This window comes from Periplaneta americana, chromosome 1, assembly GCF_040183065.1.
Source record: "Periplaneta americana isolate PAMFEO1 chromosome 1, P.americana_PAMFEO1_priV1, whole genome shotgun sequence".
In the NCBI taxonomy this organism is placed as follows: domain Eukaryota; kingdom Metazoa; phylum Arthropoda; class Insecta; order Blattodea; family Blattidae; genus Periplaneta; species Periplaneta americana.
The window spans coordinates 92751502-92779453 of NC_091117.1; the positions used below are offsets into that span (position 1 = coordinate 92751502).

At 37.6% G+C, this 27952-nt stretch overlaps 1 protein-coding gene across 2 annotated transcripts; it reads right to left on the minus strand.

The window, feature by feature from the left end:
• Nucleotides 1-9: 9 nt before the first annotated feature.
• Nucleotides 10-27891, minus strand: LOC138698358 (glucose dehydrogenase [FAD, quinone]-like). Of its 2 annotated transcripts, XM_069824223.1 has the most exons (5): nucleotides 27763-27860; nucleotides 27334-27390; nucleotides 22465-22656; nucleotides 19808-20070; nucleotides 10-7787 (listed from the first exon to the last, which is right to left on the minus strand). In XM_069824223.1, the coding sequence occupies exons 3-5, from the start codon at nucleotides 22635-22637 to the stop codon at nucleotides 6460-6462; spliced, it is 1764 nt and encodes a 587-aa protein (XP_069680324.1). In that variant the 5' UTR covers nucleotides 22638-22656; nucleotides 27334-27390; nucleotides 27763-27860; the 3' UTR covers nucleotides 10-6459. The 2 variants fall into 2 exon arrangements, with proteins under 2 accessions (XP_069680324.1, XP_069680316.1); XM_069824215.1 differs by lacking the exon at nucleotides 27334-27390 and having other exon boundaries at nucleotides 27763-27891.
• Nucleotides 27892-27952: the final 61 nt, after the last annotated feature.

Sequence of the window (27952 nt, forward strand, 5' to 3'; positions counted from 1 at the left end):
CATTAATGAACTCAAAAGACGGAGAACTCAACATTTTACTAATAATTTGAAAGTGTGAATTTGAGGGCTGCAAGTTTTTTTTTTTTTTTTTTTTTTTTTCGTTTTTAATGAATGTGTTTTAAATACAGTCTCAATCCAACAAATATTACCTATTGGCCATAACGCACCTTTACCAGATTCCAACGAACCTTTAATGTTAATTATTTGGAAAGTAATATTCATACTGAGTTAATAGTCCAATTCCAAAATAAAATTGTATTTTCCAAAATTTGCATTCATCTTCGCCAAAGGTACAAATCAATCTCCATAAATCTCCATAAATACCTGCTCCTGAATATCTCCAATAATATTCAAATAGTTTGTTTTCCGCATGTTCACATTTAGACCCAATTTTTATGCTTCTCTATCAACTTCCTAGTCGTATATTCTGTTCCTTCATATTCTTCAGCTAAAATGAGCTGATAATCAGCAAGTTGTAATGAATAATAAATATGGTTGTATTATCATCAATTTCAAATCCAGAGTTACTAAATTTCTTCTTCAGAATCTCTCAAGTGAATGAATATATTTGTCTTTAAGCAATATACCTTTCGGTGAGGCGGCACTTCACATTATTAGTATACAGTGCTGTCTGCCTGTTTTACAACGCCTCTCGTATAAGTCGTTTAGGTTGTTACTTCTTATAATTTATTGTTGCAATTCTTCCACTAGTCTTTCCTTGTCCGCCATCGATTCTTCCATTAACCTTACTGCTCACCCATTATTATACCAAAAATACTACACTTATAATTCTTGATCCCCGTTCTGTATGGAGCATTTCCCCTCACTCCACATCTCTAACTATTTACTCTTTTCACTGCTAAGTTTTCCACATTGCTACTTTATTTTAGGTCTTAGTTTCCTTTTCTCTCGGTTTATTTCCCCTCCACACCATTTCCTTAAGTCATACTGCTTTTTCACGTTGTTTCCCCTCTCCCTTCATCACTGCTTCCTCAACTATCTCCTACTCTACTTCTCATCAGCTTCGATTTGGATGTTAGTTCCTTCATCCGCTTCGGAATTGCTCCCATCTCATACCCACTATTGACCATCTATTGAACTGAGGTCAAATTGTGTTGTACTTGCTGAATACCAATTCGCGTCACTCTTATTACTTCTTCAGATTACGTCACTTCCTGTTTTCCGGGAATTTTCGCTGAGTTTAACACTTTCACATTTGCCTCGCTACTCTCGTGTACAATCACCATACTGTATCACAAACCTCGCCTTTAGATACAATATTCTTGATTTTTTCTTTCAAAATTTTTCTTTTCTTTCCTTTTCTTCTGAACCTACAATCGGGTCATTTAACGTTGCTAAACATTATTCTACAATAAAAACAAAATTGAATCTCTTAAGTTTCCTCTCTAAACAACATCCCTGGCATAATCCTTTTATGACTTGAAATCCATATTGTAGATATTTTTCGACTTTGATTTTTGGCATACAGTTACTGTAGAAGGAAAATTTTGAATTGTCGTTATTAAAATATGATTTATTCTAACAGATTTTAAATGTATTGCAATGTTTGTTATATACTAAATTGAATATCAGTAATTTCCCATTGAACTTGAATTTTTACGAACATCCTACGAAAAGTTGCAATGATATAAGACTTGATTTATACAGGTACAATACTACACAAAATAATTTTTATTTTATGTCTTTGAAGTTGTATAATAGGTTACCAAATTCAACCAGGAATTTAAATTACGTTTCACAACATCAGTCCAAAGTTCATTTGCTACATTTGACTGACTAGAATGGGGTAATGGGATGAAATTATAGGAGAATGGAGTTACACAACGCAGAACAGCACACACTGTATCCTTCACCTGACATAATTAGGAACATTAAATTCAGACGTTTGAGATGAGCAGGGCTTGTAGCACGTATGGGAGAATGCAGAAATGCATATCGATTGTTAGTTGGGAAGCCGGAGGAAAAAGACCTTTTGGGAGGCCGAGACGTATATGGTAGGATAATATAATCATGGATTTGAGGGTGGTGGAATATGATGCTAGAGACTTGAGTAATCTCGCTTAGAATAGGGAGCGATGGCGGGCTTATGCAAGGGCGGCAATGAACCTCCGGATTCTCTAAAAGTAATTTGTAATGAAGTACGATAATATAATATATAGTGTGTCCCATTTATCTTAACAACCCAAGATAACTTTATACGCAAGCACCAAATTAATAATAATAATAATAATAATAATAATAATAATAATAATAATAATAATAATATTAATAATAACAACAACAACAACAATCGTAATAATAGCAAGACGAAAATGTAGTGTTTAGATATATGTAATTCTATGAGTTAAACAATTACAATTTAGTGTTTAATATGATAATTTAGAACAATGGAATAATCAACAGAATGAAGAAAAATAAAATTGGTAAATAACAAATAAAAATCATATTCCAAGAAGTAATATTTGAAGAAAGGTCATATTCTTGAGACGAAAAGCAGTTTTTTGACAATCGGCTTTTGAAAGTAGTGTGATCAACGTATATATTGTACAGTGTATTTACAAATAAAATGGCTTAAATTCCAATACACAACACTGTACATAATAGCGTAAATATTGTGTGATCAATGTAGGCCTACATTTTTTACGATAGTGTAAATAGTAGAAATAGCATATTCTTGTGTACATAGTGTAAATAATTTAAATATTGTAAATATTAGTGTAAATTGTTAAAGCGGTCTATGTTTTGTTCTGCCCAACTTCACCATATAACAGTGGCGTAAGCAGCAGCTCAGGTGTACTTCGCTTGCATACGCATGCACGTCGTTCACTTAAATATAAAAGCTCCAATAATACTTAACCTTGCAGCCTCGTGGGACAAAATGCGGTTCCTGGTTATTACATTGATGATTTTGTTCACTTATTTAAAGACGCTGCATCAACATATAGGTTATTTAGCGTCGACAGAATTGGTGATAGCGAGATATTTGGCCAGATAAGCCAGGATAAGCCACTGGTGTGGCCGTTACATTATTACAATTTTTTATTCCACCAACGTTCCACGAATTTAACGTCGTTTATGTTATAACGTTTTATTGTGTGTTAATCTTAAGATAAACATAACCATAAGAATCTGAGAAGGAAATGTAACTTTTCTAAACATAAAAATTCTTTAAAATATTATTGCGATGAACCGAAATACGTATGATATTTCCGTGCAGGAATTCTGCGTTATCATATGACGAAGGATAGGTGGAGTGGAGAAAAATTTTCTCCGGCACCGGGATTCGAACCTGAATTTTTAGCTCTACGTGCTTATGTTCTATCCACTAAGCCACACCAGATTCCAATTCAGATTACTGATTGAATCCTCTCAGTTTAAGCTCCACCTCTTAGTTTCCCTTTAATGGCCAACCCTTATGCACAGTGTCACGGATGTGTCACAGTGGCACAATGTCTAACACACTAATGTGCAGAGGTGCACTCATTACGAGTGACTAAGTGACCGGGATCCGACGGAATGAGCGCCGTCTTAAATCACTAAGGGCCGTATTCATAGACATTCTTAGCGCGGGCTTCAGGTGAATGATCCGCGAATTACGTTTTTCATATTCATAAATCGGTGTTAGTGATATGATATGAATTCTGTACAAGTAACCAGTCGATAGCCGAGACTAGTTTAGCACGCTTGTAGCGCGGACTAGCGAAATGTTTATGAATAGCACCCTAAGTGATTATATACGCATATCATATTGTTGCGGTGTACCGAAGTACATACGATATTTCCGTGCAGGAATTCTGTGTTATCATACGATGAAGGATCGGTGGAGTGGAGAAAAATTCTCTCCAGCATCGAGATTCGAACCCGGGTTTTCAACTCTACGTGGTGACGCTCTATCCACTAAGATTAAAGTGAAAGGATTCAATCCGGCATCGGAATTGGAATACGGTGTGGCTTAGTGGTTAGAGCATCAGCACGTAGAGTTGAAAACCCGGGTTCGAATCCCGGTGCCGGAGAGAATTTTTCTCTATTCCACCGATCCTTCATCATTCTTTAACTCTTTGCAGCATAGTAGTTGTTCAGAAGAACCACCGTTTTCTTTCTTTCTAAATTTTATTGCACAGAATATTCCACTAAGGATCCACCTCTTGAGTATACTCGTACATAGAGGTGTCATCCATGTTTTGAAATTGTGTGCATAGCTAAAATGTTGAAAAAAATTGATCGAAGCTTTGTTATGATCCATGAAATGAAAAACATAAAAAATTAATTTGTGCTGCAAAGGGTTAAAAGAAAAGCTGAAAATAATATGTCAGTGATGATTAAATCGGGAAGAGACTCAAGTCTGAAACATTCATAGCATTCCAATGGAAGGTAGGTTTACAACATACAGGAATTGATAAGTTCAAGTTTTACAAAATGTAAAACTTAAAATTTTTAGTACAATACTTAAGAATAGTTCAATTTATTTTGGAAAATTTGCATGTTTTATCAAATTTTCCAATAAAAATGTGAGATCTCTCGCTGTAATACTTCTGCCACATCTGTATATTTTCATTAACCGTACTCAGGCTGCAACTATGTCCATAAATATTGTGAGTTTTCATATACACTTAACGGCAAAAAGAATGGGCCGGCCGACAATTTCTAAGTTCCAGAGACATAACATTGCGCATGCTCGTCTCGTAAAAGCCATAGTTCACTAGGTAACACACAATTAAACCATTTAAATTTGCTGTATTTTGTTTAAGAGTCTAAAATATGTAATAAAATCGAATGGCGGATTTATTCTAGATACATCAGGGCCTCTGAAGAGTAAAATAATAATAAAATTGATAAATATAAAATCAACCGGAGCGAATATGAACAGGAAAACCACGTATTATGCCGGACCGATATTAACAGTCACAGTAGCGTAAGTCGCTACGGCATTGGTCTATTGAACAAGTTGGTAGTTGTAGCTCAAGGTTCGAATCTTTCCTAATCTTTTTTTTTTTCTTTTGTTACACATTTGCCATCATATGTGTCTCGCAAAGCTATAATTATGTGGCGATATCTCTTAGAATATGCCCAAACTCTAATAAATAATAAACCTCCGTCTCTCTTTCAAGCAATACTGCTATCTGTCATTAAGGTTGAAGATGGCACAGAAACAATAACTCATTGCCCTGGTTCGCATAGGTTATTCTGCGTATGCTACTCTCCGACAGGACTTCGATTGGAGAAATGTCATTTTCTCCGACCAGGTAATTCTCTCCAGTAGCATTCTGCGTTTGCTACTCTCCGACAGGACTTCGATTGGAGAAATGTCATTTTCTCCGACTAGGTAATTGTCTCCAATAGCAACGATAGTACTGCTCTAGTTTATTGTATGAATGGTCAACGATACGATGAACGCTTAGTGAGAAATTAAGAAGTCGGATTGCGTATTGGGATGTGGATGTTATACGATGGGGCAGGACTTCTGGAACGCATCCACGGGCGGTTTACGGCAGAAGTCTACGAACACATTATGGCAAATGTAATGATCCCTTCCGCTCGAAAACGATATCCAGAAGGAACACTTTTCTTCCAGCAGGATAATCATCCGATACACACCGCCAACCGGATTCAAAGATGGTTCACGAGGAGGCGTGATGTCGACCCAGTCGACTGGCCTCCAAATTCACCAGATATGAATCCGATTCAAAATTTGTGGGCTGCAGTCAAAAGGATCCTACTCTCTAATTGGGCAGAACAACCACCCGTTCGGACACCTGAGGAATTGTGGGACAGAGTTCTATATGCGTGGGAGGAGATGGCCAAGAATTTAGACCTCTTCCATAATCTTGTGGACTCCACGCCACGCAGAATGAGGGCAGCTGTTGACGCAGGTGGTTTGTGGACGAGATACTAGTCCCCACCACAGGCCTTGTTTTGTTAATATATTAAAAATTGTTTGTTTTTGTTAATTTAAGTATTTATTTGTGTTTGATATGCGTCCGGTTTTTTAGGATGTGAAACAAATATTTTTGTTTATACAGGCCAGGTCCCACCTATTAATAGGCTACAGGTGATGGGCAATAATATTTTTACAAGGCAGGCATAACGAAGTTAACAAATGCCATTTCACATTTAAACAAATAAATTAATTAAAAGTTAAAATAAAAAAATAATTTTACCGTACCGGGAGGCGAACTCACAACCTGTGGTACTGATGTCACACTTCTTACCACTGGGCCACACACTGCTCGTACGGTTTACTACCTTATAGACGGACGACTTTCAGTGAAGAGACACCACAGCAATGCCTTGCAGTGGGTTACGTTTACACGAGTGAACAGCGCGATAGAACTTAGCATTTCTATCGACCAAGAGTCGGCCCATTCTTTTTGCCGCTAAGTGTACATGAGATATAATGTCCGCGCGTAATATAAGTAAAAACCATAATGTATTTTCATCTCAGCTATGCGACTTCTTTATTAAATCTGCTGCTTTCTCTGCTATCATTATGACGCCCGCATTCAAATTCCCGCTAGTGATAGTCGGCATTATTGAAGCATCTACAACCCTCAGATTCGCAATTCCGTACACTTTCAGTTGAGCATCCACAACTGCATCGGGGTCACTGTCCGGGCCCATCTTACACGTTCCACAAGGGTGGCATATTGAGTACATGAATTCTACAGGAGTCTGCTTCCAAAACGGATTACTTCCCGTTTCTATTTGACTCCTGGTCGGCTCGTAGGTTGTATCCAGGACAAGGCCAACTTTCTGGAATGCCGTTGTGTTGGCCAGTTGGTGAGCGACTTTACTGGCTTCAAGAACAGTGTCGATATCTTGAGAAGCGTTGAAGTAGTTGGTGTAGATAATTGGGTGAGAGAACGGATCGGTGGTGTTGATAGTGACTAGTCCACGACTCTTGGGTCGAAGCAAGATGGGTATGAAATTTATAATGTCGTAATAAACGAAAGGGTTCGTTCCTTCTCCGCATGTAGAGTTTGGAAAGAAATTAATTTGGATATCAGGATATTCAATTGACTTATTTACGAACGTTGACTGATAGTTTATATCAATCTGAGATGTTGCAGTACAAGACCAGGGCCCTGTTCTTTTAGGTCTTATGTATTTTAGAGCCCCCGGCAGAATTTCTAATTGAGATTTTGTTATATTTTGTGTATTCGTCATTTTGAAACGAATACCAGGATCTGTATAGTGATCCTGAAGATTGTATCCTACTTTTGAATTCTGTATAACAGGAATTTCTAGTTTTTTTAGAGTTACTTCTGGTCCGATTCCAGATAGCAGAAGGATCTGCGGAGAATTGAAAGCCCCAGCAGAGAGAATAACTTCTCTGCTGGCAAAAACTTTTCCAGTTCTGTTCCGTTGATTCTCAGAGACGTATTGCACGCCATAAGCAGTTTTATTGTGAGCATGGATGAGCAATTTCGTAACTCTTACGCCTGTAGCAATGTGAAGATTCTCCCTCTTGTTTCGAATTGGTTTAAGGAATGCTAAGTTTGTGCTCATGCGTTTGCCATTCTCCTGTGTTGCCTGCAGTCTCATTACTCCAGATACATGGTCGCTGTTGAAATCTACAGGCTTAAACCCTACTTCTGTGCTTGCATCGAATATAGCTTGTGTATATCTGTCCTCGTAAGGAAATTGGCTAACACTCAAATATCCTCCTGTACTATGGAACTTGGTGTCATTGGCGAAAAATGGATCCAAGTTATTTTCGGATTTCTTGAAGTACGGAAGCACGTCCTTATAGCTCCATCCAGGATTACCTAAAAAGATAAAGTCAACTTCTGTTATTCCTGATAAAATACAAACAAATAATTGAATTTTTATGTATCATCACTTATAGGAAAATACAGTCAAAGTTTATGCACAAAGAAATCATTCCCAGACATTAATCCTGCAGTGATATTCCGAATGCTGAATATTTACAAATATTTATCTTCCGAAGGCAATTTCCGAGTGTCTATTTTGCGTAAAATCCAAATTTTGTAAATCAAATCCTAAAATAATTTTGCCACGTTTATTATTATCGGAGAATATGCTTGAACGTAGGCGAAAATGGAACCTTCTTCATTCTGAGAAACAGTTTATAAATAATTTATTCATAACGTGTCCTATTATTCTGAGGTAATATGATGTCGGAGCTACATATCGGCTGCATTTTCAGAGAAGGCAGGGGAATGAGGCGGAGAATATATCTGTTGGATCCCTTACAAAGAACTGTCCCTTTTTTCATGTCTTCTGTAGTGATGGAACCAACATATAGCTCGGAAACGTTGGATGTTTTTAAACCTATGGCATGTTCAAATACCCAAAAAGCTCGCAACATGTTGATCACAGTGGAAGTCTCAAAACATACATGCATATTTTCTTCTACTACACTAATTCTTTCCATTTTTAGTATCTAAAGCCAATTTAGCTAGAGTGATGTTCATGTAATACAGTAATATAATAATAGTAATAATAATAATAATAGTAATAATAATAATAATAATAATAATAACTGCAATATATTTTGAGGAATTAAGGCCATCAGGCCTTCTTTTTCAAACCAACAGAAATGTAATACAACTGCAAGAAAAACTGTACATTATAATACAGCTTGGAATTTAATTGACTATAACTTTTTAATTGGTAGATAGAGTTTCATGAATTAACGTTTTATTAATTCATAATGAATCATTCCATCATAATATGAAAAAAGAAAGATAAAAAATGAGAGCAGTAATATGTTTTCAAATTACCAAACAGGTATCGCGCTGTGTTGCATCTATCTACCATTCAACACTGAGGCACGCCATACTACTATGATTTTATTTAACCTGATTCCACCCCATCCAAACTCAGAGGCGAGATAGTGCACCGTAGCGAGCCTTACTGGCCTCCGCATAAAACATTTTTCCGGCTGTGGGACAGTAGTTGTCTAATGCAGGGACCAATAGTCTCAACTCAGCTAGGAACTAAAGGTCACGTTCTTGTATACTTACTTACTATTAGCGCCTAAAAAGGACCTGCAGGAATTAATAATACGCAAAACCTTAAGTACCGGTATAGTATGCGGGAAAAAAAAGACACTGAAATTTTATTATTGCTCATCTGCTGTCCAAGTTTCTTTAGCAACAAAGTATTTATTTATTGTATATAAAAGAGTGGCATATTGTGAATTCAGTGTTGTGTTGATTTCTGTAGGCCTAATTATAATTGTCACAAAAAAGCAGAAGGTGTTTATCGTGGAAAATTATTTCCGGTCATACGGAGCAAGACTTCAGAATGGACCAAGTTTGCTTCATGTTATAGAATAGTATCAGAATCCATATGCAACATATGGTTTTCAGATGAAAGCCATATTCACCTTGATAGCTACATCAACCGTCAAACATCTCGTTTTTTAGGGTTTGAACGTCCTGTTGTCGTTATACAGAAACCACTGCACAGTGAGCGGGTTACCATTTGGTGAGCAATGTCCGGTCATGAAATATTAAGCACAAAATCCAAAAACAGTAAACCAGGTACTCTCCAGAGACATCACTATTACCTCATTCTTGCGGGATTTGCACCGTTTTTGTCGCGCCAGAAACTTATCCCTCTAACGGCAGTGCGTTAGTTAGTTATAGTTATAGTTAGTTAGTTAGTTAGTTAGTTAGTTAGTTAGTTAGTTAGTTAGTTAGTTAGTTAGTTAGTTAGTTAGTTAGTTAGTCAGTCAGTCAGTTAAGTTAATTAGTGGGGTTTATAAATGGCGCGTCAGTTACTATGGCTATTTGCACCCTTATATAAAATTCTTCACAAAACAGAAACACAATACAAATATCAGAATGCTTAAAAAAACTGAAGGCGTTGTCACTAACGGGAATGAATGCAGCAAGATGGAGCTACAGAACAAACTGCGGGAGAGTCACTTGCCCTTCTGCAACAACACTTTAGAGATCGCCTAATTTCTCGTGGAACTCCATTTCCGTACCCTTCCTAGTCCCCGGATCTCACGGCCCCAGATGCCTCCATATGGGGTATGTTGAAAGAATCGGTTTTCAAGACAGATGATCTACCTACAAATATTTCCGAATTACGGGAGAATATAACGTCATTTTTGTGTCCTTACAGCAATCTTCGTTATCAGCATGGTTCAATAATTTCCAGAAACGGTATGAACAATGTGTGGCACGTGATGGTACATATTTTGAACGCATACTGTACCAACGCAATTAAATACAATTTCAGTGTATTATTCCGCATATTGTATTGTCTTTAACGTATACTGAGAAATGATAGTGTATGGTTATGTCAGAGTAATCTTTGCCAGTCTATAATTAAACCACTGAGCTCTAATGGGCTAATTGCGATGAATCCACAAAGCAACTATGGATAAATGTATTCCTGCATGATGAGAGAGGGCGGTACTTTGATGATGACAACATTCAGTGTGACCAACATTCTGCAACTTATCCTTTGGAATAAATTATGCTGACTGAGAGTTATTAAATATTGATGTTTCTAATAATACATATTGGTATGTTTCTATCTTCTATGTGCATTAAATTTATTTCTTAATTTTGCAGAATTAGCTACAGTTCCCTTGTATGACTTTATGACTTTGATCTTTAATATTGTTTACATTATGAGAGAGATTTGACTAACCCTGAATTTGGTACATTGTGTAATTAAGACAATACTGGGATTACAAGAAGACAACATAAACTATACCGAACATACCGTACAAGATTCGTGTTAATTAAATACATTTATGGAAAAACTATTGATTCTCTTGATGAAGACAATCTGTCAAAACAAATTATTTTAACACCAAAAAATAAACACCCACTCCTTTTAAACAGTTATTCCATAGTTATACTTCCTAGTTGATTTTTCTTTTTAGTTGTCCGGTTGGGACAAATTACCTGGTTGAGGTTTTTTTCCGCGGTCTTCCCTCAACAAATTGAAGCAGAATTGCCGGGTAATTTTCCGCGTTGGACCTCGGACTCATTTCGCCGTCATTAATCCACATATCATCATCATCCAGCTCGGGCGCGGGTTCGATCCCCGCTTGAGCTGATTACCTGATTGGGTTTTTCCGAGGTTTTCCCCAACCGTAAGGTGAATGCCAGGTAATCTATGGCGAATCCTCGGCCTCATCTCGCCAAATACCATCTCGCTATCACCAACCTCATCGACGCTAAATAACCTCGTAGTTGATACAGCGTCGTTAAATAATCAACTAAAAAAATCATCATCCATACCATAGCCCGAGTTAAGTTTGCGGTGCGGCGTGCTGTATTTGTACAGAGATACCCAGCCATTTACAGAATAGGAGTGGTAAGCACAATAAGCTTCAGGCTGCAGTGTAAGCCTTCGGGTTCCTCTTCGTACAAGAGAAAAAAATACAACTTCACAAAGACCCCCCAGACAACTATAGAGCAGGAACTCCAGTCGTCCTAGGCGAACAACAGATTTGTATTTTAGTACAAACAGTAATAGCTAGACAGTGGATGCGGGATGACTTAAGGAAAAGTGAAGTTGTTTCGGATCAGAGTATATGGCAAGTGCCGTGCCGTGCCGCCGTCTTTTGTGTACCTAGCGAGTACAGCAGCGTACAAAACGAATGAACCCCGATCTGTTCATAGTAACATTGCAACGCAATGTGTGCAGTTGTGTTATCCTGCTCAAGTATTTAGTAAGCGTTGAATATGTTGTGCTGATCCATTCATAATGGCAAAACGTTAAATTCGCTCAGAGATACGAAATGCAATTAAGAAGTATGGGAGTGACATTTTATGTATTAACGAAGACAATATCGTGTGTAATGTATGTAAAATTGAAATAAAAACCAGAACAACTCAGGCTATAGAGAAACATTGCAACAGTACATCGCACAGGAAATGAGTTGAAATGAAATCTGAGGAACCATCTACGTCATCATCATCACCATCATCAACATCAACATCATCATCATCATCATCATCATCATTATCATTATCATTATCATCATCATCATTTAGTTGTGCGGATGCTCAGTACAAATATTCTTCTAAAGAAATTGAGTCATTCCCATTTTAGAGGTTTTCTTCAGAAATTCTCTCGATACAAAAACTGTTTAAGCGGTAGGCGAAGACGATTCAGCTTCGACAACTTACGAGAATATATCGTCGTTTACTGCAACGCTGATAATTGCATCAATCATGACGAGGACTTAACTTGCAAGGTATGTACTACAGTACGTTATTTTTCTTTTCCTTCTGACTGTACGGAGATACAGTAGCATGTTGACGTCGTCTGTTTACGTTTAAAACCTGTTCATTCAATGGTCTGAATGATAAAAAATGTACCATATAGTAAATGTGCACCGACGTTCAACGATAAGTCATCCCGCATCCACTGTCTAGTAATAGCACAGTATAATACCTGAGATGGCTGAGTGCTCAAACCTTCAGCCTGTCACGAATGTGGTCCAGGTTCGAGTCTCGGTCAGGCCTGGGATTTTTCAATAAAAAATCCTTAGTGACACTTGTTGCAGTTTGGGTTTTCCTTGGGGTTCTCCCCTATCGCCATTTTAGGCATCTAAATCATTTCGTTAACGTTGTTTTGTCCATTTCATCATTCCATAGCATTCCCCGATCGCAGGCTGGCGATGCAGGAGGGAGCTAACCTAGAGACGGGTGGGTCGTAGTGTCCCTCCTCCAGAAATTTCGTTCCATTCTAATAGCACAGTATGAGTACACTCATAATACGGTCTATTATCAACTGAACTTCAATTCATTGACTGATACGTTTCCTGCTTCGTCTGAGAAACGGATCGAATTATTAGTCTACTATTAATTATTTTTTTTGTAGACAGCTTTTATTATCCCATTTAAAATTATGTGCATAAAGATAAGGGTTAAGGCTGAAGGTATGGAAAAGAAAATTCAATCAGCAGTGGTTTTGAGTTTCTGCATCGAAAACTAAATCGACGTGTTTTTCCCCCAAAATTGTGTCCCCTACACATTAAAAATGATTCGATATGGGACATTTTAAAATGAACACACGGTATGTATAAATTTATATTCAACACGCGGATTACTAGTCTGTGAAAAATAACCACAAAATTGTCATTTTTAATTCTAATACATTTCTACATATATTTTTTATATACGATGAGATGTAAAATGCAAAGGTAGAGTCTATATAGACTACCTCCAAAGTGTAAGAAATATTATGAAATAAATTAGAACATATACATAGGCGATTATCTGCTTAGATAAGAGGTGTGTGTTAACTCACGAGTACACGTGTAACCGTTGACTTTGACGAAGTGCTGAAATTAACTAGAAAGTAGAGCAATTTGTATGCAATGATAAAATCTGACCACGCGTTTAGTAAGGGTGACGAATTATTGTGGCAGTTAGCGTCAGTACGATAACATTTGGCTTTAAAATTGTCAACTCCACGAAAAAGTGGCACGTGTATAATTTCATTCATGATGTATTTCAGGAGTTGGTGGTAATGACACTAATGACAAAATAAATTTTGCCTCAAGTTTTTTATTTACTATTGGATTAAGGATAATATCTTTGTGTCATAAGCCCAAAATATTTGTGGTTCTTGAATATTTATTTTAGGTTTCACCTGTCGTAATTCCTAACTCATAGTCAAATGGAAATAAGTGCGTGAATTTAATTTAGAGACACATATCTAGCTTCTTCTTACGTTAAAACGTTTGATAAAGTCTTAAAAAATTATGGGATATAATGTTAAGAGGGTACCCTTTTCATTTAATACAACTTATATAAAGACTTCATGAAAACATATAGGCCTACAATTTTTTTAAATAGAAAATAGAATAGATTAGAAAGTTCCAGGTATATTATTATTAATCAAGGAGCGAGACAAGATTGTCTTCTCTCGCTTACCCTTTTTAATATCCATGTTGATGCAGGAACTGAGGCTTTGCAAGGAATTAAAAGTACATTTCTGTAGTGCTGGGGAAAAGTGACACAAGTCAGTTTCCACAAACCTTTTTTGATAATTTATTGACAACTTACGGAACATCTGGTCGCTTGGAAAAAAATACATAGGTATTCCTCCCATTACAATAATTCATACAGAAAAAAATCAAATTGACATAAACCAGTGCAAGTTGTCAATAAATTATCAAAAAAGGTTTATGAAAACTGACTTATGTCACTTTTTTCAAGCACTGCAGATTTTAGGCTTGACATCTCAAATTTAAATACAGTAATGTTTGCAGATGACGAAATTATTTTATAAAATTCAAAAATCAAATTCAATTAGCCACTCAGCAATTGTATTTTATAACATCCATGTACAATATATTTTTTTATTTTGTTGGGTTATTTTACGACGCTGTATCAACATCTCAGGTTATTTAGCGTCTGAATGAAATGAAAGTGATAATGCCGGTGAAATGAGTCCGGGGTCCAGCACCGAAAGTTACCCAGCATTTGCTCGTATTGGGTTGAGGGAAAATCCCGGAAAAACCTCAACCAGGTAACTTGCCCCGACCGGGATTCGAACCCGGGCCACCTGGTTTCGCGGCCAGACGCGCTGACCGTTACTACACAGGTGTGGACATGTACAATATAGAAAACTGAATTAAAAAGTCGAAATTCATGCCATTTATGGGCAAAAATTACAGATTTAAAATACAGTAATAATAACTAACATGAGTGTAGAGAAAGTTTTACATACTTACTTACAAATGGCTTTTAAGGAACCCGAAGGTTCATTCCCGCCCTCACATGAGCCCGACATCGGTCCCTATCCTGCGCAAGAGTAATTCACTCTCTGTCATCATATCCCACCTCCCTCAAATCCATTTTAATATTATCCTACGTCTCGGCCTCCCCAAAAGGTCTTTTTCCCTCCGGTCTCTATATGCATTTCTGGATTCGCCAATACGTGCTACATGCCCTGCCCATCTTAAACGTCTGGATTTAATGTTCCTAATTATGTCAGGTGAAGAAAAAAAATGCTTGCAGTTCTGTGTTGCGTAACTTTCTCCATTCTCCTGTAATTTCATCTCTCTTAGTCCCAAATATTTGCCTAGGAATCTTATTCTCAAACACCCTTAATCTCTGTTCCTCTCTCAAAGTGAGAGTCCAAGTTTCACAACCATACAGAACAACCGGTAATGTAACTGTTTTATAAATTCCAACTTCCAGCTTTTTTGAAAGCAGACTGGATGACAAAATCTTGTCAACCGGATAATAACAGGCATTTCCTATATTTATTCTTCGTTTAATTTCTTCCCGAGTGTGATTTATATTTGTTACTGTTGCTCCAAGATATTTGAATTTTTCCACCTCTTCGAAGGATAAATCTTCAATTTTTATATTTCCATTCTAAGATATGTAGCAAGATGATATCGACGAGACGGGATAAGCAATCTCACAATTTTATTAGATACCGGTACTGGAAATGAAATAACATTTAATTTAAATGATAAATTTAAGAAGGAATATTTGCATGAACACATCTTGCGGATGCACAATCGGCGATTAACTAAGGAGATTTTACTGTACATACCCATCGACGTAGATATGGGACTCCTAAGAGAAGATGGGAAGACGAATTTCCTTGTGATTGGAACTGATCGATAGATCCACCATGATGTGTGTTGTGGTGGTGGTGGTGGTGGTAGTGATGTTCAATAATTTAAATAAGTAAAGGAATGAATAAAGACTATCGTTACTGTTCCTCCAAAATCCGCTCTGTGTTTTTAAAAATACTTTGCAGGAGAAAATAAAGCATTTTCACTTTAATTCCCTTTATTTTCAAAGCTACTTTCGATATAATTTCAATCTATACAATGCTAATGATGAAATTATACCAAAAGCAGCTTTGAAAATCATAGGAATTAAAAGCGGCAATGTTTTTTTTCTTCCTCCTGCAAAGCCTTTTTAAAGACATAGAAAATTTTGGAAGCACAGCGACGATATGTTCTCCCAACTTGTTCATATAGAAGCGCATTTATATTAGTATACAGATTCCTGTGGCTAATTAGGGCCTATGTGCTCTGAAACTGTGTGCGGATTTACAATTCTCTGACGATGAATGAAGCCCGTTCAGACGAGGTCACTTAGCAGCGCCACTTAGTGGCTTGTTGATGGCGCTCCTCGTGTGCAGTTCGGTGGCTCCTTTGAACACCCACAAATTTATGACTTCCTACACAAACACCTCTGACTATTCCATCCCGTCCCCCAATTCCAAGATGCAAAGACAATCTCTTGCTAATTGACGCGATTGTTGGAATTCGGAACTCTCCTTCTACGTAGAGATAAAGTGAAGCTGCCAGTTTTTCTAAACAAGGGTTTTGATTGGTAACTAAGACGCGAAAAGGAGATTCATTTCACAGTAAAGAATACATTTATTTATGATAACCAATTAGTAGTGGAGGGAGGTAGAACGTCCAGATTTAACATAAATATATTTTTATATTAGTAATATATATTCTAATAATTTAGATTTATTCCTTTCTATGAAAATGCACTCGAGGGTATGAAATAAACTATACGCTGGATTTTTGTAGAGAATTTTTCGATCTTCCAGTAAACATGGACATAGATGAAGATATACTTTTGGCGACTCTTCACATACGGAGAAAAAAAATCGACGTAGGAATAGAACAAGCACCTGAGTCCGTCCATTGATTTTATAATGGCTGAATCGAGAACTGTTTCACACTATATTTGATGATTTACATCAGAACTTTAAAAAGCTACTTTCGTATTCTTACATGTCTAAGAAGTCATTTCAAGAGTTTCTAGTTAGAATTACCAATTAAATTATAAAAAGAGACAGTGGCATAATAAATAGCCTGTATGCTGTCGGGTGGTGGTGGAAATTGATTGCTCAACATTCGTCTGTTAGTAGCGCTACCGTTGCGCCAAGTACGCGCCATTGAACTGGTGTTGTGGCTAGTGTGTGTGAACTTACAATTTAATTCTTGGTATCGCGACGGGAAGCATCAATTTTAGTGGTATCCACCAGCGACAAAACCAACTATGTACTTAGAAGTCTACAGCGCCACTGTTCTATGGCCGTGGCTGTGTATGAAGGCCCTCATTTATATCCATTATTCACAAGCGGCAGAAGCGCTGCTAAGTGGCCTCGTCTGAAGGGCACTTAGATCACCATGACTTAGGCCTACAAGCTGACTGAATGCTTTACATATCAAGTTAAATCACATTTTACGTCTAAAATAGCTCGTGCTGTCTTACAATAAATCTAGATGTTTTTTTTTTCTTCCATGGAGGAAGGACCCGAAGGCTTATTCTACTTACCACCCCTATTCTGTGAATGATTGGGTAGCCGAACGGCCACGCTCTTGTACAAGTACAGCACGCCGCACCGTGTACTTAACCCGGACTATTATATGGATGATGATATTTGAATTAATGATGGCAAAATGAGTCCGAAGTCCAATGCCGAAAGTTACCCAGCAATTCTGCTTCAATTAGTTGAGGGAAAAACCCGGAAAAATCCCAACCAGGTAAGTTGTCCTAACCAGTATTCGAACTCGGACTCGTTCATTTCACGATCAGACGCGCTGACAGTTATTCCCCAGCGGTGGACTAAATGTAGATATTTCTTTGGTCCAATCGCAATTAGTTCAGGAGAGACCCTTCCTTCAACTGATGCATTAAGTCTATTACCAGGTAAGCACATAAACTGTTCAATAGCTAGTTCTTTTTCATATTAAAAAGAGGCACAGGGTTTTCTGATCAACACACAGAAATAAATAAACCAGTGGGTCTCAAACGGGGGTCCGCGGACCCCCGGAGTCATCGAAGTTCGTTCTGGGGGTCCGCAAATATTCTGGATTGGGACATTCCTCAGACATGACATTTGCACCGTACACCTCAACAAGCTGACAGTGAATTTCTGTTTCCGTGCGTGCAGCCACCTTACAACAGATATTGCGAGTGTCTGATGAACAGGGAGCGAAACTTGTTGCCCGATGGGAGAGAGGCAAGTGGTTTCAGGTTAACTGTGTTCTAGAGTCCCTCTACTGTGTACAAAGAAGGCGGCGTGGATCGTGCTCCGTTTAACTACTGTGCCTTAGTTGTTTGCTGTTTACTTGCTTTGTGTTGCAGTCGACGAGTAACATTTTTAATTGGTTATTTTACGACGCTTTATCAATTGCGACGACTAACTTACATCATGGCTAGAGACCATAGAATGTCGTATTAATTTCGAAAAAATCACGATAAAATATTATATTTCGCGTTTTATCGCTAATTAGTTGCAAGATAATCGCAATAATTTCGTATAAATTGGAAAGAGATGTTTACGTGCAAAATAACCCTATATTACGTATTAGACGTCAAAATAAGAATAAAAAAGCTTTCGCACATCAATTTATTCAACAGATGCACAAGGAACCCAGACGCATTTCAATACAGCAGGTGTCAATTCAGGGTAATTCAACATGAGAACTCGTAATGCTTCAATCGCGTCAACTTTAACATTTAAAGTGTGGGATGATTGTTTCAAAACTATTTCTTTCAAAGTGAGAAATGCTACACTGCAATCAGTAGGCTACTTTTATATTCTTGAAGTAACTCATTGCTTACTTGGGCGCCATAATCGATTACAACTGCGATATGAGCGTAAATGTTAAGGACAGAATACTGGCAGGTAATAGACCATACTCTGCGAATGTTAAATTGCTTAGTAGTCGGCTAATTACGAGAACAACTAAACTAAACATATACCACACTTTAGTTCGACCGGTAATAACATATGGATCTGAGACATGGACACTAACTAAAGTAGAAGATCTCCTATGGTGTTTTGAGAGAAAAATTATAAGAAGACTATACGGACCAGTATATAAAAACAACGAATGGCGGATACGTTATAAAGAAGAAATCAATCAACTGATTGGAGGACAAGATATTGTTAAATTTATAAAATCCCAAAGGTTGAGATGGCTGGGACACATATAGAGAATGGACGAAAACAGAATTTCCAAGAGAATATTACAAGGGAAAGTCCACAACAGAAGAAGGAAAGGAAGACCTGAGAAGAGATGGCTGGATGGGGTCATCAGCGACCTAGAAATAATGGGAGTGAGGGGTTGGAGAAAGAAGACTGAAGATAGGACAGAATGGAGGACTGTTGTACGAGCGGCCAAAACCGACCCAGGGTTGTAGGGCCAAAAGATGATGAAGATGATAACTCATTGTTTTAATCCTTCTCAGAGTGCATTAACTTCATTAACATTTATCTGTACAATATTTTCTGGATTGAATAAGTCATTTAAATTTAAAAACAATGACTATGAATCCTGCAACCCGTATTTTAAATTTCCTAAATCACTAGTTTACTAATATGCTTAAATAATTCTTGTATTTCAATCTTTAAGTCGAAACTAAAATGGTTAATTAATTTGCCTACCGACTTCCCATCATTATTATAAATTACTACCTATATTCATTCTATCCTTCATGTCACTATATGGAAATCTTTTGCATCTGCCTATTCCTCTCCACCGCTGAACATGGCTATTCACGCGCATGCAAACAAACCCATATCTGTAGTCAAGGAACAGCTAACCTGTTTCATCGGGCAAAAAGTTTCGCTCCCTGCTGATAAAACATATGCGCCATCTAATGGTTGCGTGATAATGCTGTGGTCTGTTGCTGCGGCCCTGGAGAAAATTTCAAAGAAGAGGGGGGAGTATGTCACCCGTGAGAGCTCTTGTTACCTTAATTTTTTTATCGCCCTCGAGTCTTTAGCCATAACAACAGTGTCAAAGTCCAAATAAATTGCTTAAAACACAAAATTGTACCTTGTTTTTCCCAGGCATCGTAGTCCAGTGGGTTGCCGCGATTGTAAACCAAGGAATTGATGGAACTCGTTCCTCCAAGAGTTTTTCCCCTTGCAAATGGACATCTCTGTCCGCCACAAGCTCTTATCTGTGGTTCTGCCGTGTAATTCCAATCAATTGCACTTCCAAACAGGTTAAATACGAATGCCGGTACGTTCGTTTCGTAAGGTTCTTCGCCTCCCGCTTCAATGAGCAGAACAGAATAATCTGCCACCTCAGACAGTCTGAAACATATCGCAGATTACAGAATAAGACATATGTCTTTTTTACCTGTCAGTATTCACCTATGATTGCTTACCTATCTGAGACACGTAAGTCTTTTATATCATATCTTCTATGTTAGGGTGTCCAGATTGCCAAAATAAAACGAGAGGACACTTATTGCAAGCTAGCATGATTCGACATTTTATATACGTGCATTCACTACACGGTTCTTTTCATTGCCAGACAGGAATTTATTATAGTAATTGATAGTCAGCTTTACATACTTTTTAATATACTCCAGGCTCAGGACAATAACTATCTGCACCACGAATATCATACTTCTGTGTTGACTAGATTTCCTCAAAAAGTTGTGAAATTTCCTTCAGAAAACTGTAGAACTTCATGCAAGGAATATCGTTAAAATGACATTTTGCAAATATTATTGCATTTACAGTCTTAAGAGAAAGCCGATTCCTCTCATCAGTCTAAATAGAGTTCATTAACGAAATAACCCTTTTCTGAAAATGCGTTGGTACCAGGAATTTGTTAATGATAAAACCCACGATCCGGATAATGTTCTTAAAACAATGCTTTCATTTTGCATCATTTTCAATATTACACTCTATCTTTCAATAGCTTTTACACTACCGTACTTAAAATAATTTTAGAACAAATCGTGGAATGTATGGAAACGTAAAACAAATATCTTTAAGGTGAAAAATTAGAAAAAAAAATCGACGTTTAAGGAAAGAGGCTTTTAGCGTCCAGTTCCCATTTTTATCGGGACACCGGATAAGAGGCTGAGAAAAGGGAGAATCCCGATAATAGTGGAGCACCTGGTCACATATTCTTTGCACACCTTGTCCTGGTTAAAAACCAATAAAATAAACGTTCATAGCAAGTTTGTAGGTGTCAGAAAATGTTAGCAGTTTTAATTTAAACGTTTCTTATTACACCTATGAGCATATCCATTAGAACATTCACAACGGCTATCTAATTCAACAGTCTCTTCTATCGCATTTAATCCCTGTCATATTACCTTGCTGGTTCCTCCTTCAACTGATCCTCTGCTTTAATTCCTGTCGTATTAACTTGCTGGTTCCTCGTTTAACTGATCCTCTGCTTTAATTCCTGTCGTATTAACTTGCTGGTTCGTCATTTAACTGATCACCTGCTTTAACTCCTGTCGTATTAACTTGCTGGTTCCTCATTTAACTGATCCTCTGCTTTAATTCCTGTCGTACTAACTTGCTGGTTCGTCATTTAACTGATCACCTGCTTTAACTCCTGTCGTATTAACTTGCTGGTTTCTCATTTAATTGATCCTCTGCTTTAACTCCTGTCGTATTAACTTCCTGGTTTCTCATTTCACTGATCCTCTGCTTTAACTCCTGTCGTATTAACTTGCTGGTTTCTCATTTAACTGATCCTCTGCTTTAACTCCTGTCGTATTAACTTGCTGGTTTCTCATTTAACTGATCCTCTGCTTTAACTCCTGTCGTATTAACTTGCTGGTTTCTCATTTAACTGATCCTCTGCTTTAACTCCTGTCGTATTAACTTGCTGGTTCCTCATTTAACTGATCCTCTGCTTTAACTCCTGTTGTATTAACTTGCTGGTTTCTCATTTAACTGATCCTCTCCTTTAACTCCTGTCGTATTAACTTGCTGGTTTCTCATTTAACTGATCCTCTGCTTTAACTCCTGTTGTATTAACTTGCTGGTTTCTCATTTAATTGATCCTCTGCTTTAACTCCTGTCGTATTAACTTGCAGGTTTCTCATTTCACTGATCCTCTGCTTTAACTCCTGTCGTATTAACTTGCTGGTTTCTTATTTAATTGAGACTCTGCTTTAATTACTGTAATACTGACTTGCTTATTTCTCATTTAACTGATTCTCTACTTCAACTCCTATCGTATTATCTGACTGGTTTCTCCTATAACTTATAATCTGCTCCACACTCACAAATATTTCATAAAGCATGGCTATAGCCTACTGTACCTGATCGTTCAATGCTTCATATGCATGATTTCCAGATTCGTTTGAAATATCTGTGATTTTGCTGTGAGTTAAAACTCTACAAGCTTTTAAATACACCTCCATGGTATTTTCACTATTGACCATTATACTGTACTTATTTTTCTTTATTTTAAGTTTCTCGCTCTATGGATGGCACAACTTTGTTTGTAGCAGTGTTGCCAAATTTTTTTACGAATAATTTCATTCATCGCTATTGTTATATTATAAATTGACGGTTTAGTAATGTCATTGGCGCTTATGATATAATTTATAAACAATAATAATAATTGGTTCAAATGCTACCCAACGTGTAATATTTGCGCGAAATTCTGAATATCAACGCCAGTTAGGAGCGTTACTGTTTATCACTGCACACATCACTCATGTCACTAACCTGTTAGCCAGCACGCATCCCGCTGACCCTGCTCCAACGATTATAAAATCGTACGTAGCTCCATCGTTTAAATTTGGAACCGACGAGATGCCGTCTGTTGCATCTTTACTGATGTATGTTAATACCAGTGAGTAAAATGCTTGCAGAACGCTGGTATACGGACAAGAACCCATTATTATTTACTATTTCCTCCTGTAAAAATAAAATTTCAGTCTAAATTCTCCAATCCTTTAATTTTCCACATCTAACTACAGTACTGTGAAGTAAATTCATAGATATAAAGCGTGGAAGGGGACTGAATTAAGTCTTTTTGTGATAAGAATCAGGGAGGAAAGTTAAACATAAAATCAGTATAGTCCTTTGTGAATGGGTTTTGATATATTCATACAAGTATGAGCGAAAAGATGACAAATTTCGCGTAACAGTAGCGGTTGTCGCAAAATTATGTACAGTATGTAACTGCACGAAAGGTTCAGTACCCTAACGCGTCACAGAGTGACATTACTGTTCTCTCCTCTAGACTTGCTTCTAACGGTACTGAATGCACGGTTGCCACGTCTTTCTATCACATACTTTGTTACCAATCATGAATGAAATTACAGCCAAACAGTCACTATTACACAACAAACCAATAAAGAACACATTTGCTGGTATTTGATCTGCAGAATCCCTCAACATCACGCCTCCGATGTCTTCAATTGTCGTGGAATACGCATTCCAAAATTCAACTATAATAATACTTTCCTCAGAACACATTCATAAAAGACTTATGTTTAACACACACACTGCCTTGATTTCTCTCTCGAAAGGACCCTGTATACTCCTTTATACTCTGTACACACATGCATACGTACATACGTACGTTCATGCATATATACATACATACATTACTGTACATTACCATACATACATGCATGCATACATACATACTGTACATACATACAGTTCCCTCGTTTTCCCATATTAGACATCTACATCATTCAGTCAACATTTCTCCATTCCGTCATCATTTCATAGCATTCTCGAACGCTATATGGGGCTGACCTAGGGATGAGGAAGGTTGCCTGTGCGAAACCTGGATACCCAGCGAACCTTAGCGTTGTCAGCTGGTTTGGGAATGCGCATAGCTTAAGAGTTAGCGCAATAGATCTATAAAGTCTCAGTGATGGGTTGTAGTGTTCCCTCCCTTAAGTTCAAATTCAATTCAATTCAATTCAATTCAAGGTTGGTGCGATATTCTAACTTCACTGAGCTGACAATCCTGGCGGCTCTGCCGCTCGCATGCTACACCGTGTTTACTGAATGTTGATATGTGCCGCGTTCGCTGAAAGTTGACTCTTGTGGAGTCACTTTTTTTTTTACTACTCTTTTCACTTTTACTTTTCCAATTTTTGCTACGATAACCTTTACTCTTTTTATTATCTCGCGGCACACCAGCGTATCATTCTCGGTACAAGCTCGATTCAGCGTTAATGGCACCTGTCCTTGCTTGTTTTGCTAGTGAGCGAGCTGTGTGTTGCGTCATAAGAAAGAAATTTAATGACAAATGTGCATAGGAGGGGAAGAGGAAAGATGAAGAATTAAAATACCTATGCTCGAAGCTGAGTGACACACATGTCAAGAAAATAATATAAGTCACCATGAAGAATATTGCGTTTCAAGACGGTGTGTACCGCGACATGATAAGAAGGAAGTGTTAGGTGTTATGACTGCGCCATCTGACCTGTGTGACCCAGCCCGACAGTAGTGATGAGTAACTCGCTCTTAGTCTATCTTCTTGCTTTTTGCAGGGGCCAAAATCCCTGAATCAAGCTGTACACTAGTGTGCCAAGCATTTAAATACGAATATGATAGGCCAACTAGGTATATTACAAAGTCACTAAAGAACATTCACATTATTATTCACCTGAAAAATCTGTATTAAAGCCGGTTTTCAAATATTCCAACTTCTACAGCAATACACTGTCGGCCTCGGTAGCGTAGTCGGTATAGCGGTGGCCTTCTGTACTCGAGGTAGCGGGTTCGATCCCGGCCCAGGTCGATTTAAGTGTGTTTAAATGCGAAACGCTCATATCGGTAGATTTACTGGCATGTAAAAGAACTCCTGCGGGACAAAATTCCGGCACACCGGCTACGCTGATATAACGTCCGCAGTTGCGAGCGTCGTTAAATAAACCGTAATTAAAAAAAAAACTACAGCAATACAGTACATGAAGTTGGCCGAGCGTGAACTGCTAGGGTCGTCGCCACGAATCTCCTCGGATGCTAGGTAGATACGTTGTACTAACTCTTCACTTTCACACTGTACACAATGTCTTTAAACCATCTCACAAACAGTAGTTTAATTGCTATCGCAGCACTGGGGACTGAACCAGTATCCTCAGTGACTGAAATGTACGAACGAAAGCTCCACGTGAAGGTATTCTACGATCTGGAAATCTCCTTCGATATTCGTCCACAGCTTTTCTAGCATTCCTGTCACAAAAGCGATACACATAAATCATACCTTCGTGGTCAATATTGGAAAACTGGAATGGCATTTTTGCTACCACAAACGTACTAAATGAGAGACAATGACACTACTACGGTGAAGTTGCTTTGTATTACCGGTGGTGCGTTATCTCTAACCTTGACCCTGATATTACGAGACTTTGTGCCGCTGCTATCAGCTGTCTACTGTAAGCACATAGCTCGAGACGTCCAGAGAGAGGGAGAGGGTTGTTCATAAGGACGCGTGTTACGGAAGATAGAACTGTGATTAAATAGAAAAGTATTCAAAATCGGACACTTATATATACACATGTTTTGCGTCAGATGATGTCAGGAATCAGATCCTAGAGTATGTCACAATCTTCGTGAATCACTCTGTATATTATATTTACTGGCTTTTAAGAAACCCGGAGGTTCATTGCCGCCATTGATCCCTATCTTGAGCAAGATTAATCCAGTCTCTATCATCATATCCCACCTCCCTCAAATCCATTTTAATATTATCTTCCCACCTACGTCTCGGCCTCCCCAAAGGTCTTTTTCCCTCCGGCCTCCCAACTAACACTCTATATGCATTTCTGGATTCGCCCATATGTGCTACATGCCCTGCCCATCTCAAACGTCTGGATTTAATGTTCCTAATTATGTCAGGTGAAGAATACAATGCGTGCAGTTCTGTGTTTTGTAACTTTCTCCATTCTCCTGTAACTTCATCCCTCCTAGCCCCAAATATTTTCCTGAGCACCTTATTCTCAACCACCCTTATGGATAAATTTTGAAATACCTTCGCTGGTTCTCAATAGGTGACACTGTTTTCATACACTTCCATATGAAGAAAATTAACACATTCTTTAAATAATATATTTGTGTGTCCCCTAAATCTTTAAATATCTATATAAAATAATAGTGGCAGCAATAACATAAAATTGTATTTGTTTATTTATTCATCCATTCGTTCGTCGTCCGTCCGTTCGTTTTCTTGCTTGTGTATTTATTTACTCGTATGTATGTATGTATGTATGTATGTATGTATGTATGTATGTATGTATGTATGTATGTATGTATGTATGTATGTATGTATGTATGTATGTATGTATGTATGTATGTATGTATGTATGTATTTATTTATTCATTCATAACACAATCTATATTTCGTGAATATGTATACAGCATATACATATTTCTCACCTTTAGCCTGATGTACATAAGTAGGCAAGAACGTTTGAAACTTCACGTACATATACCTCTTGAGATTTGTGAAACTACACCGAAACTTAAATTAAGATAATATAACTTTTAACATCTAACGCTCTACTTCACAAAAACATCCATCTTCAGGTTCGTGACGCTGCAGTGAACCTTGACTTGAAATATTAGTTTTAACATCTAACACCCTATTTCACAAAACAGGCAACTCTTCAGGTTCGTAAAAATGCAGCGAACCTTGACCTGAAATATTAGTTTGAAGACCTAACGACTTGCTTCACAAAAATAACTACCTCTTCAGGTTCTTAAATACCTCTTCAGGTTCGTAAATACCTCTTCAGGTTCATGAAACTGCAACGAATTTTGAGTTCTAATATTAGTTATAATACCTAATGACGTGCTTCACAAAAATAAATACCTCTCCAGGTTCGTAAAATTGCATCGATCCGTAATGTGAAATACTAGTTTTAACACCTAAAGAACTACTGGCATAGTTCGCATTTGCCTGCTGATCAGAAATTGCGCTCCGGCCTGGGTTTTATTTCCGCTTGGACTAATCACCTGGATGGATTTTTTCCTAGATTTTCCCAATGCGTAATGTGAATGTCAGGTATCTATGGCGAATACTCGACCTCATCGCCAAATACCATCTCGAAATTACCAATTCCATCTACGCTAAATAACCCAGTAGCTATGATTCAGCGTCATTAAACAGCCAAGTAAAAAAATACACCTAATGACCTCCTTCAGAAAAACAGATACCTCTTCAGGTTCGTAAAACTACATAGAATCTTGACTTGAAACAGTAATTTTAACACTTTGACGACCTGCTTTAAAAAACCGATACCTCTTCAGGTTCGTAAAGCTGCATAGAACCTTGACTTGGAAGTGTAATTTTAACACTTTGGCGACCTGCTTTACAGAAACAGATACCTCCTCAGGTTCGTAAAACTGCATAGAACCTTGACTTGAAATAGTAGGTAATTTTATCACTTTGAGGACATGTTTTAGAAAAACAGATACCTCTTCAGGTTCCTGAAGCTGCAGCGAAGCTTTACCTGAAATATTAGCTTTAACACCTAACGACCTCATTCACAAAGATCGATAACTTTTCAGGAGTGCAGCGAACCTTGACCTTAAATTAATAGGAATATTAACACTTAAGTGCCTTACTTCACACAAACAGATAGGCTACTTCTTGGAGTTCATGAAACTGCAGCGGACCTTGATCTGAAATGAATAGAAATGTTATGATCTTATGATCTTTATGGCCCGCTTCGCACAGACTTAACGTAGATGCTGGTTCACAAAACTACTGCGATTCCTGATGCTTCAGACAGAAAAATATAAACCTGATATTGCTATATTTTAGATAGTTCAGAATATTTACACAGGATCGTCAAAAGTCGCAGAAGACACGGAACTAGTTTAAGATTGTTAAATATCCAAGACCGTACCGGAACCATCCAACATACATGTATGTATGTATGTCCATAGGGTTCTATCCCTGACCCGCAAAAATGAATTAAGTTTAAATTATGATTAGTTTTAAGCATTTAAAGTTAAAAATTCTCACTTGTGCTATTAAACTTTTACATGTACCTTAATTAATGTCACGTTATCTAAAGTCTTCTTGAGCGTCGAATTTTACGGTGTTAGCTAGACGTCGGTTTATTTACGCTTCTGTCCATGTGCGCTTACTGCCCTCCTTAGACTGAAAATGTTATAAATTACTAAAACTTGTGTAATAAAGGAAGCGTTAAGTCACACGAGTTTCGGTTTGTTATTCATT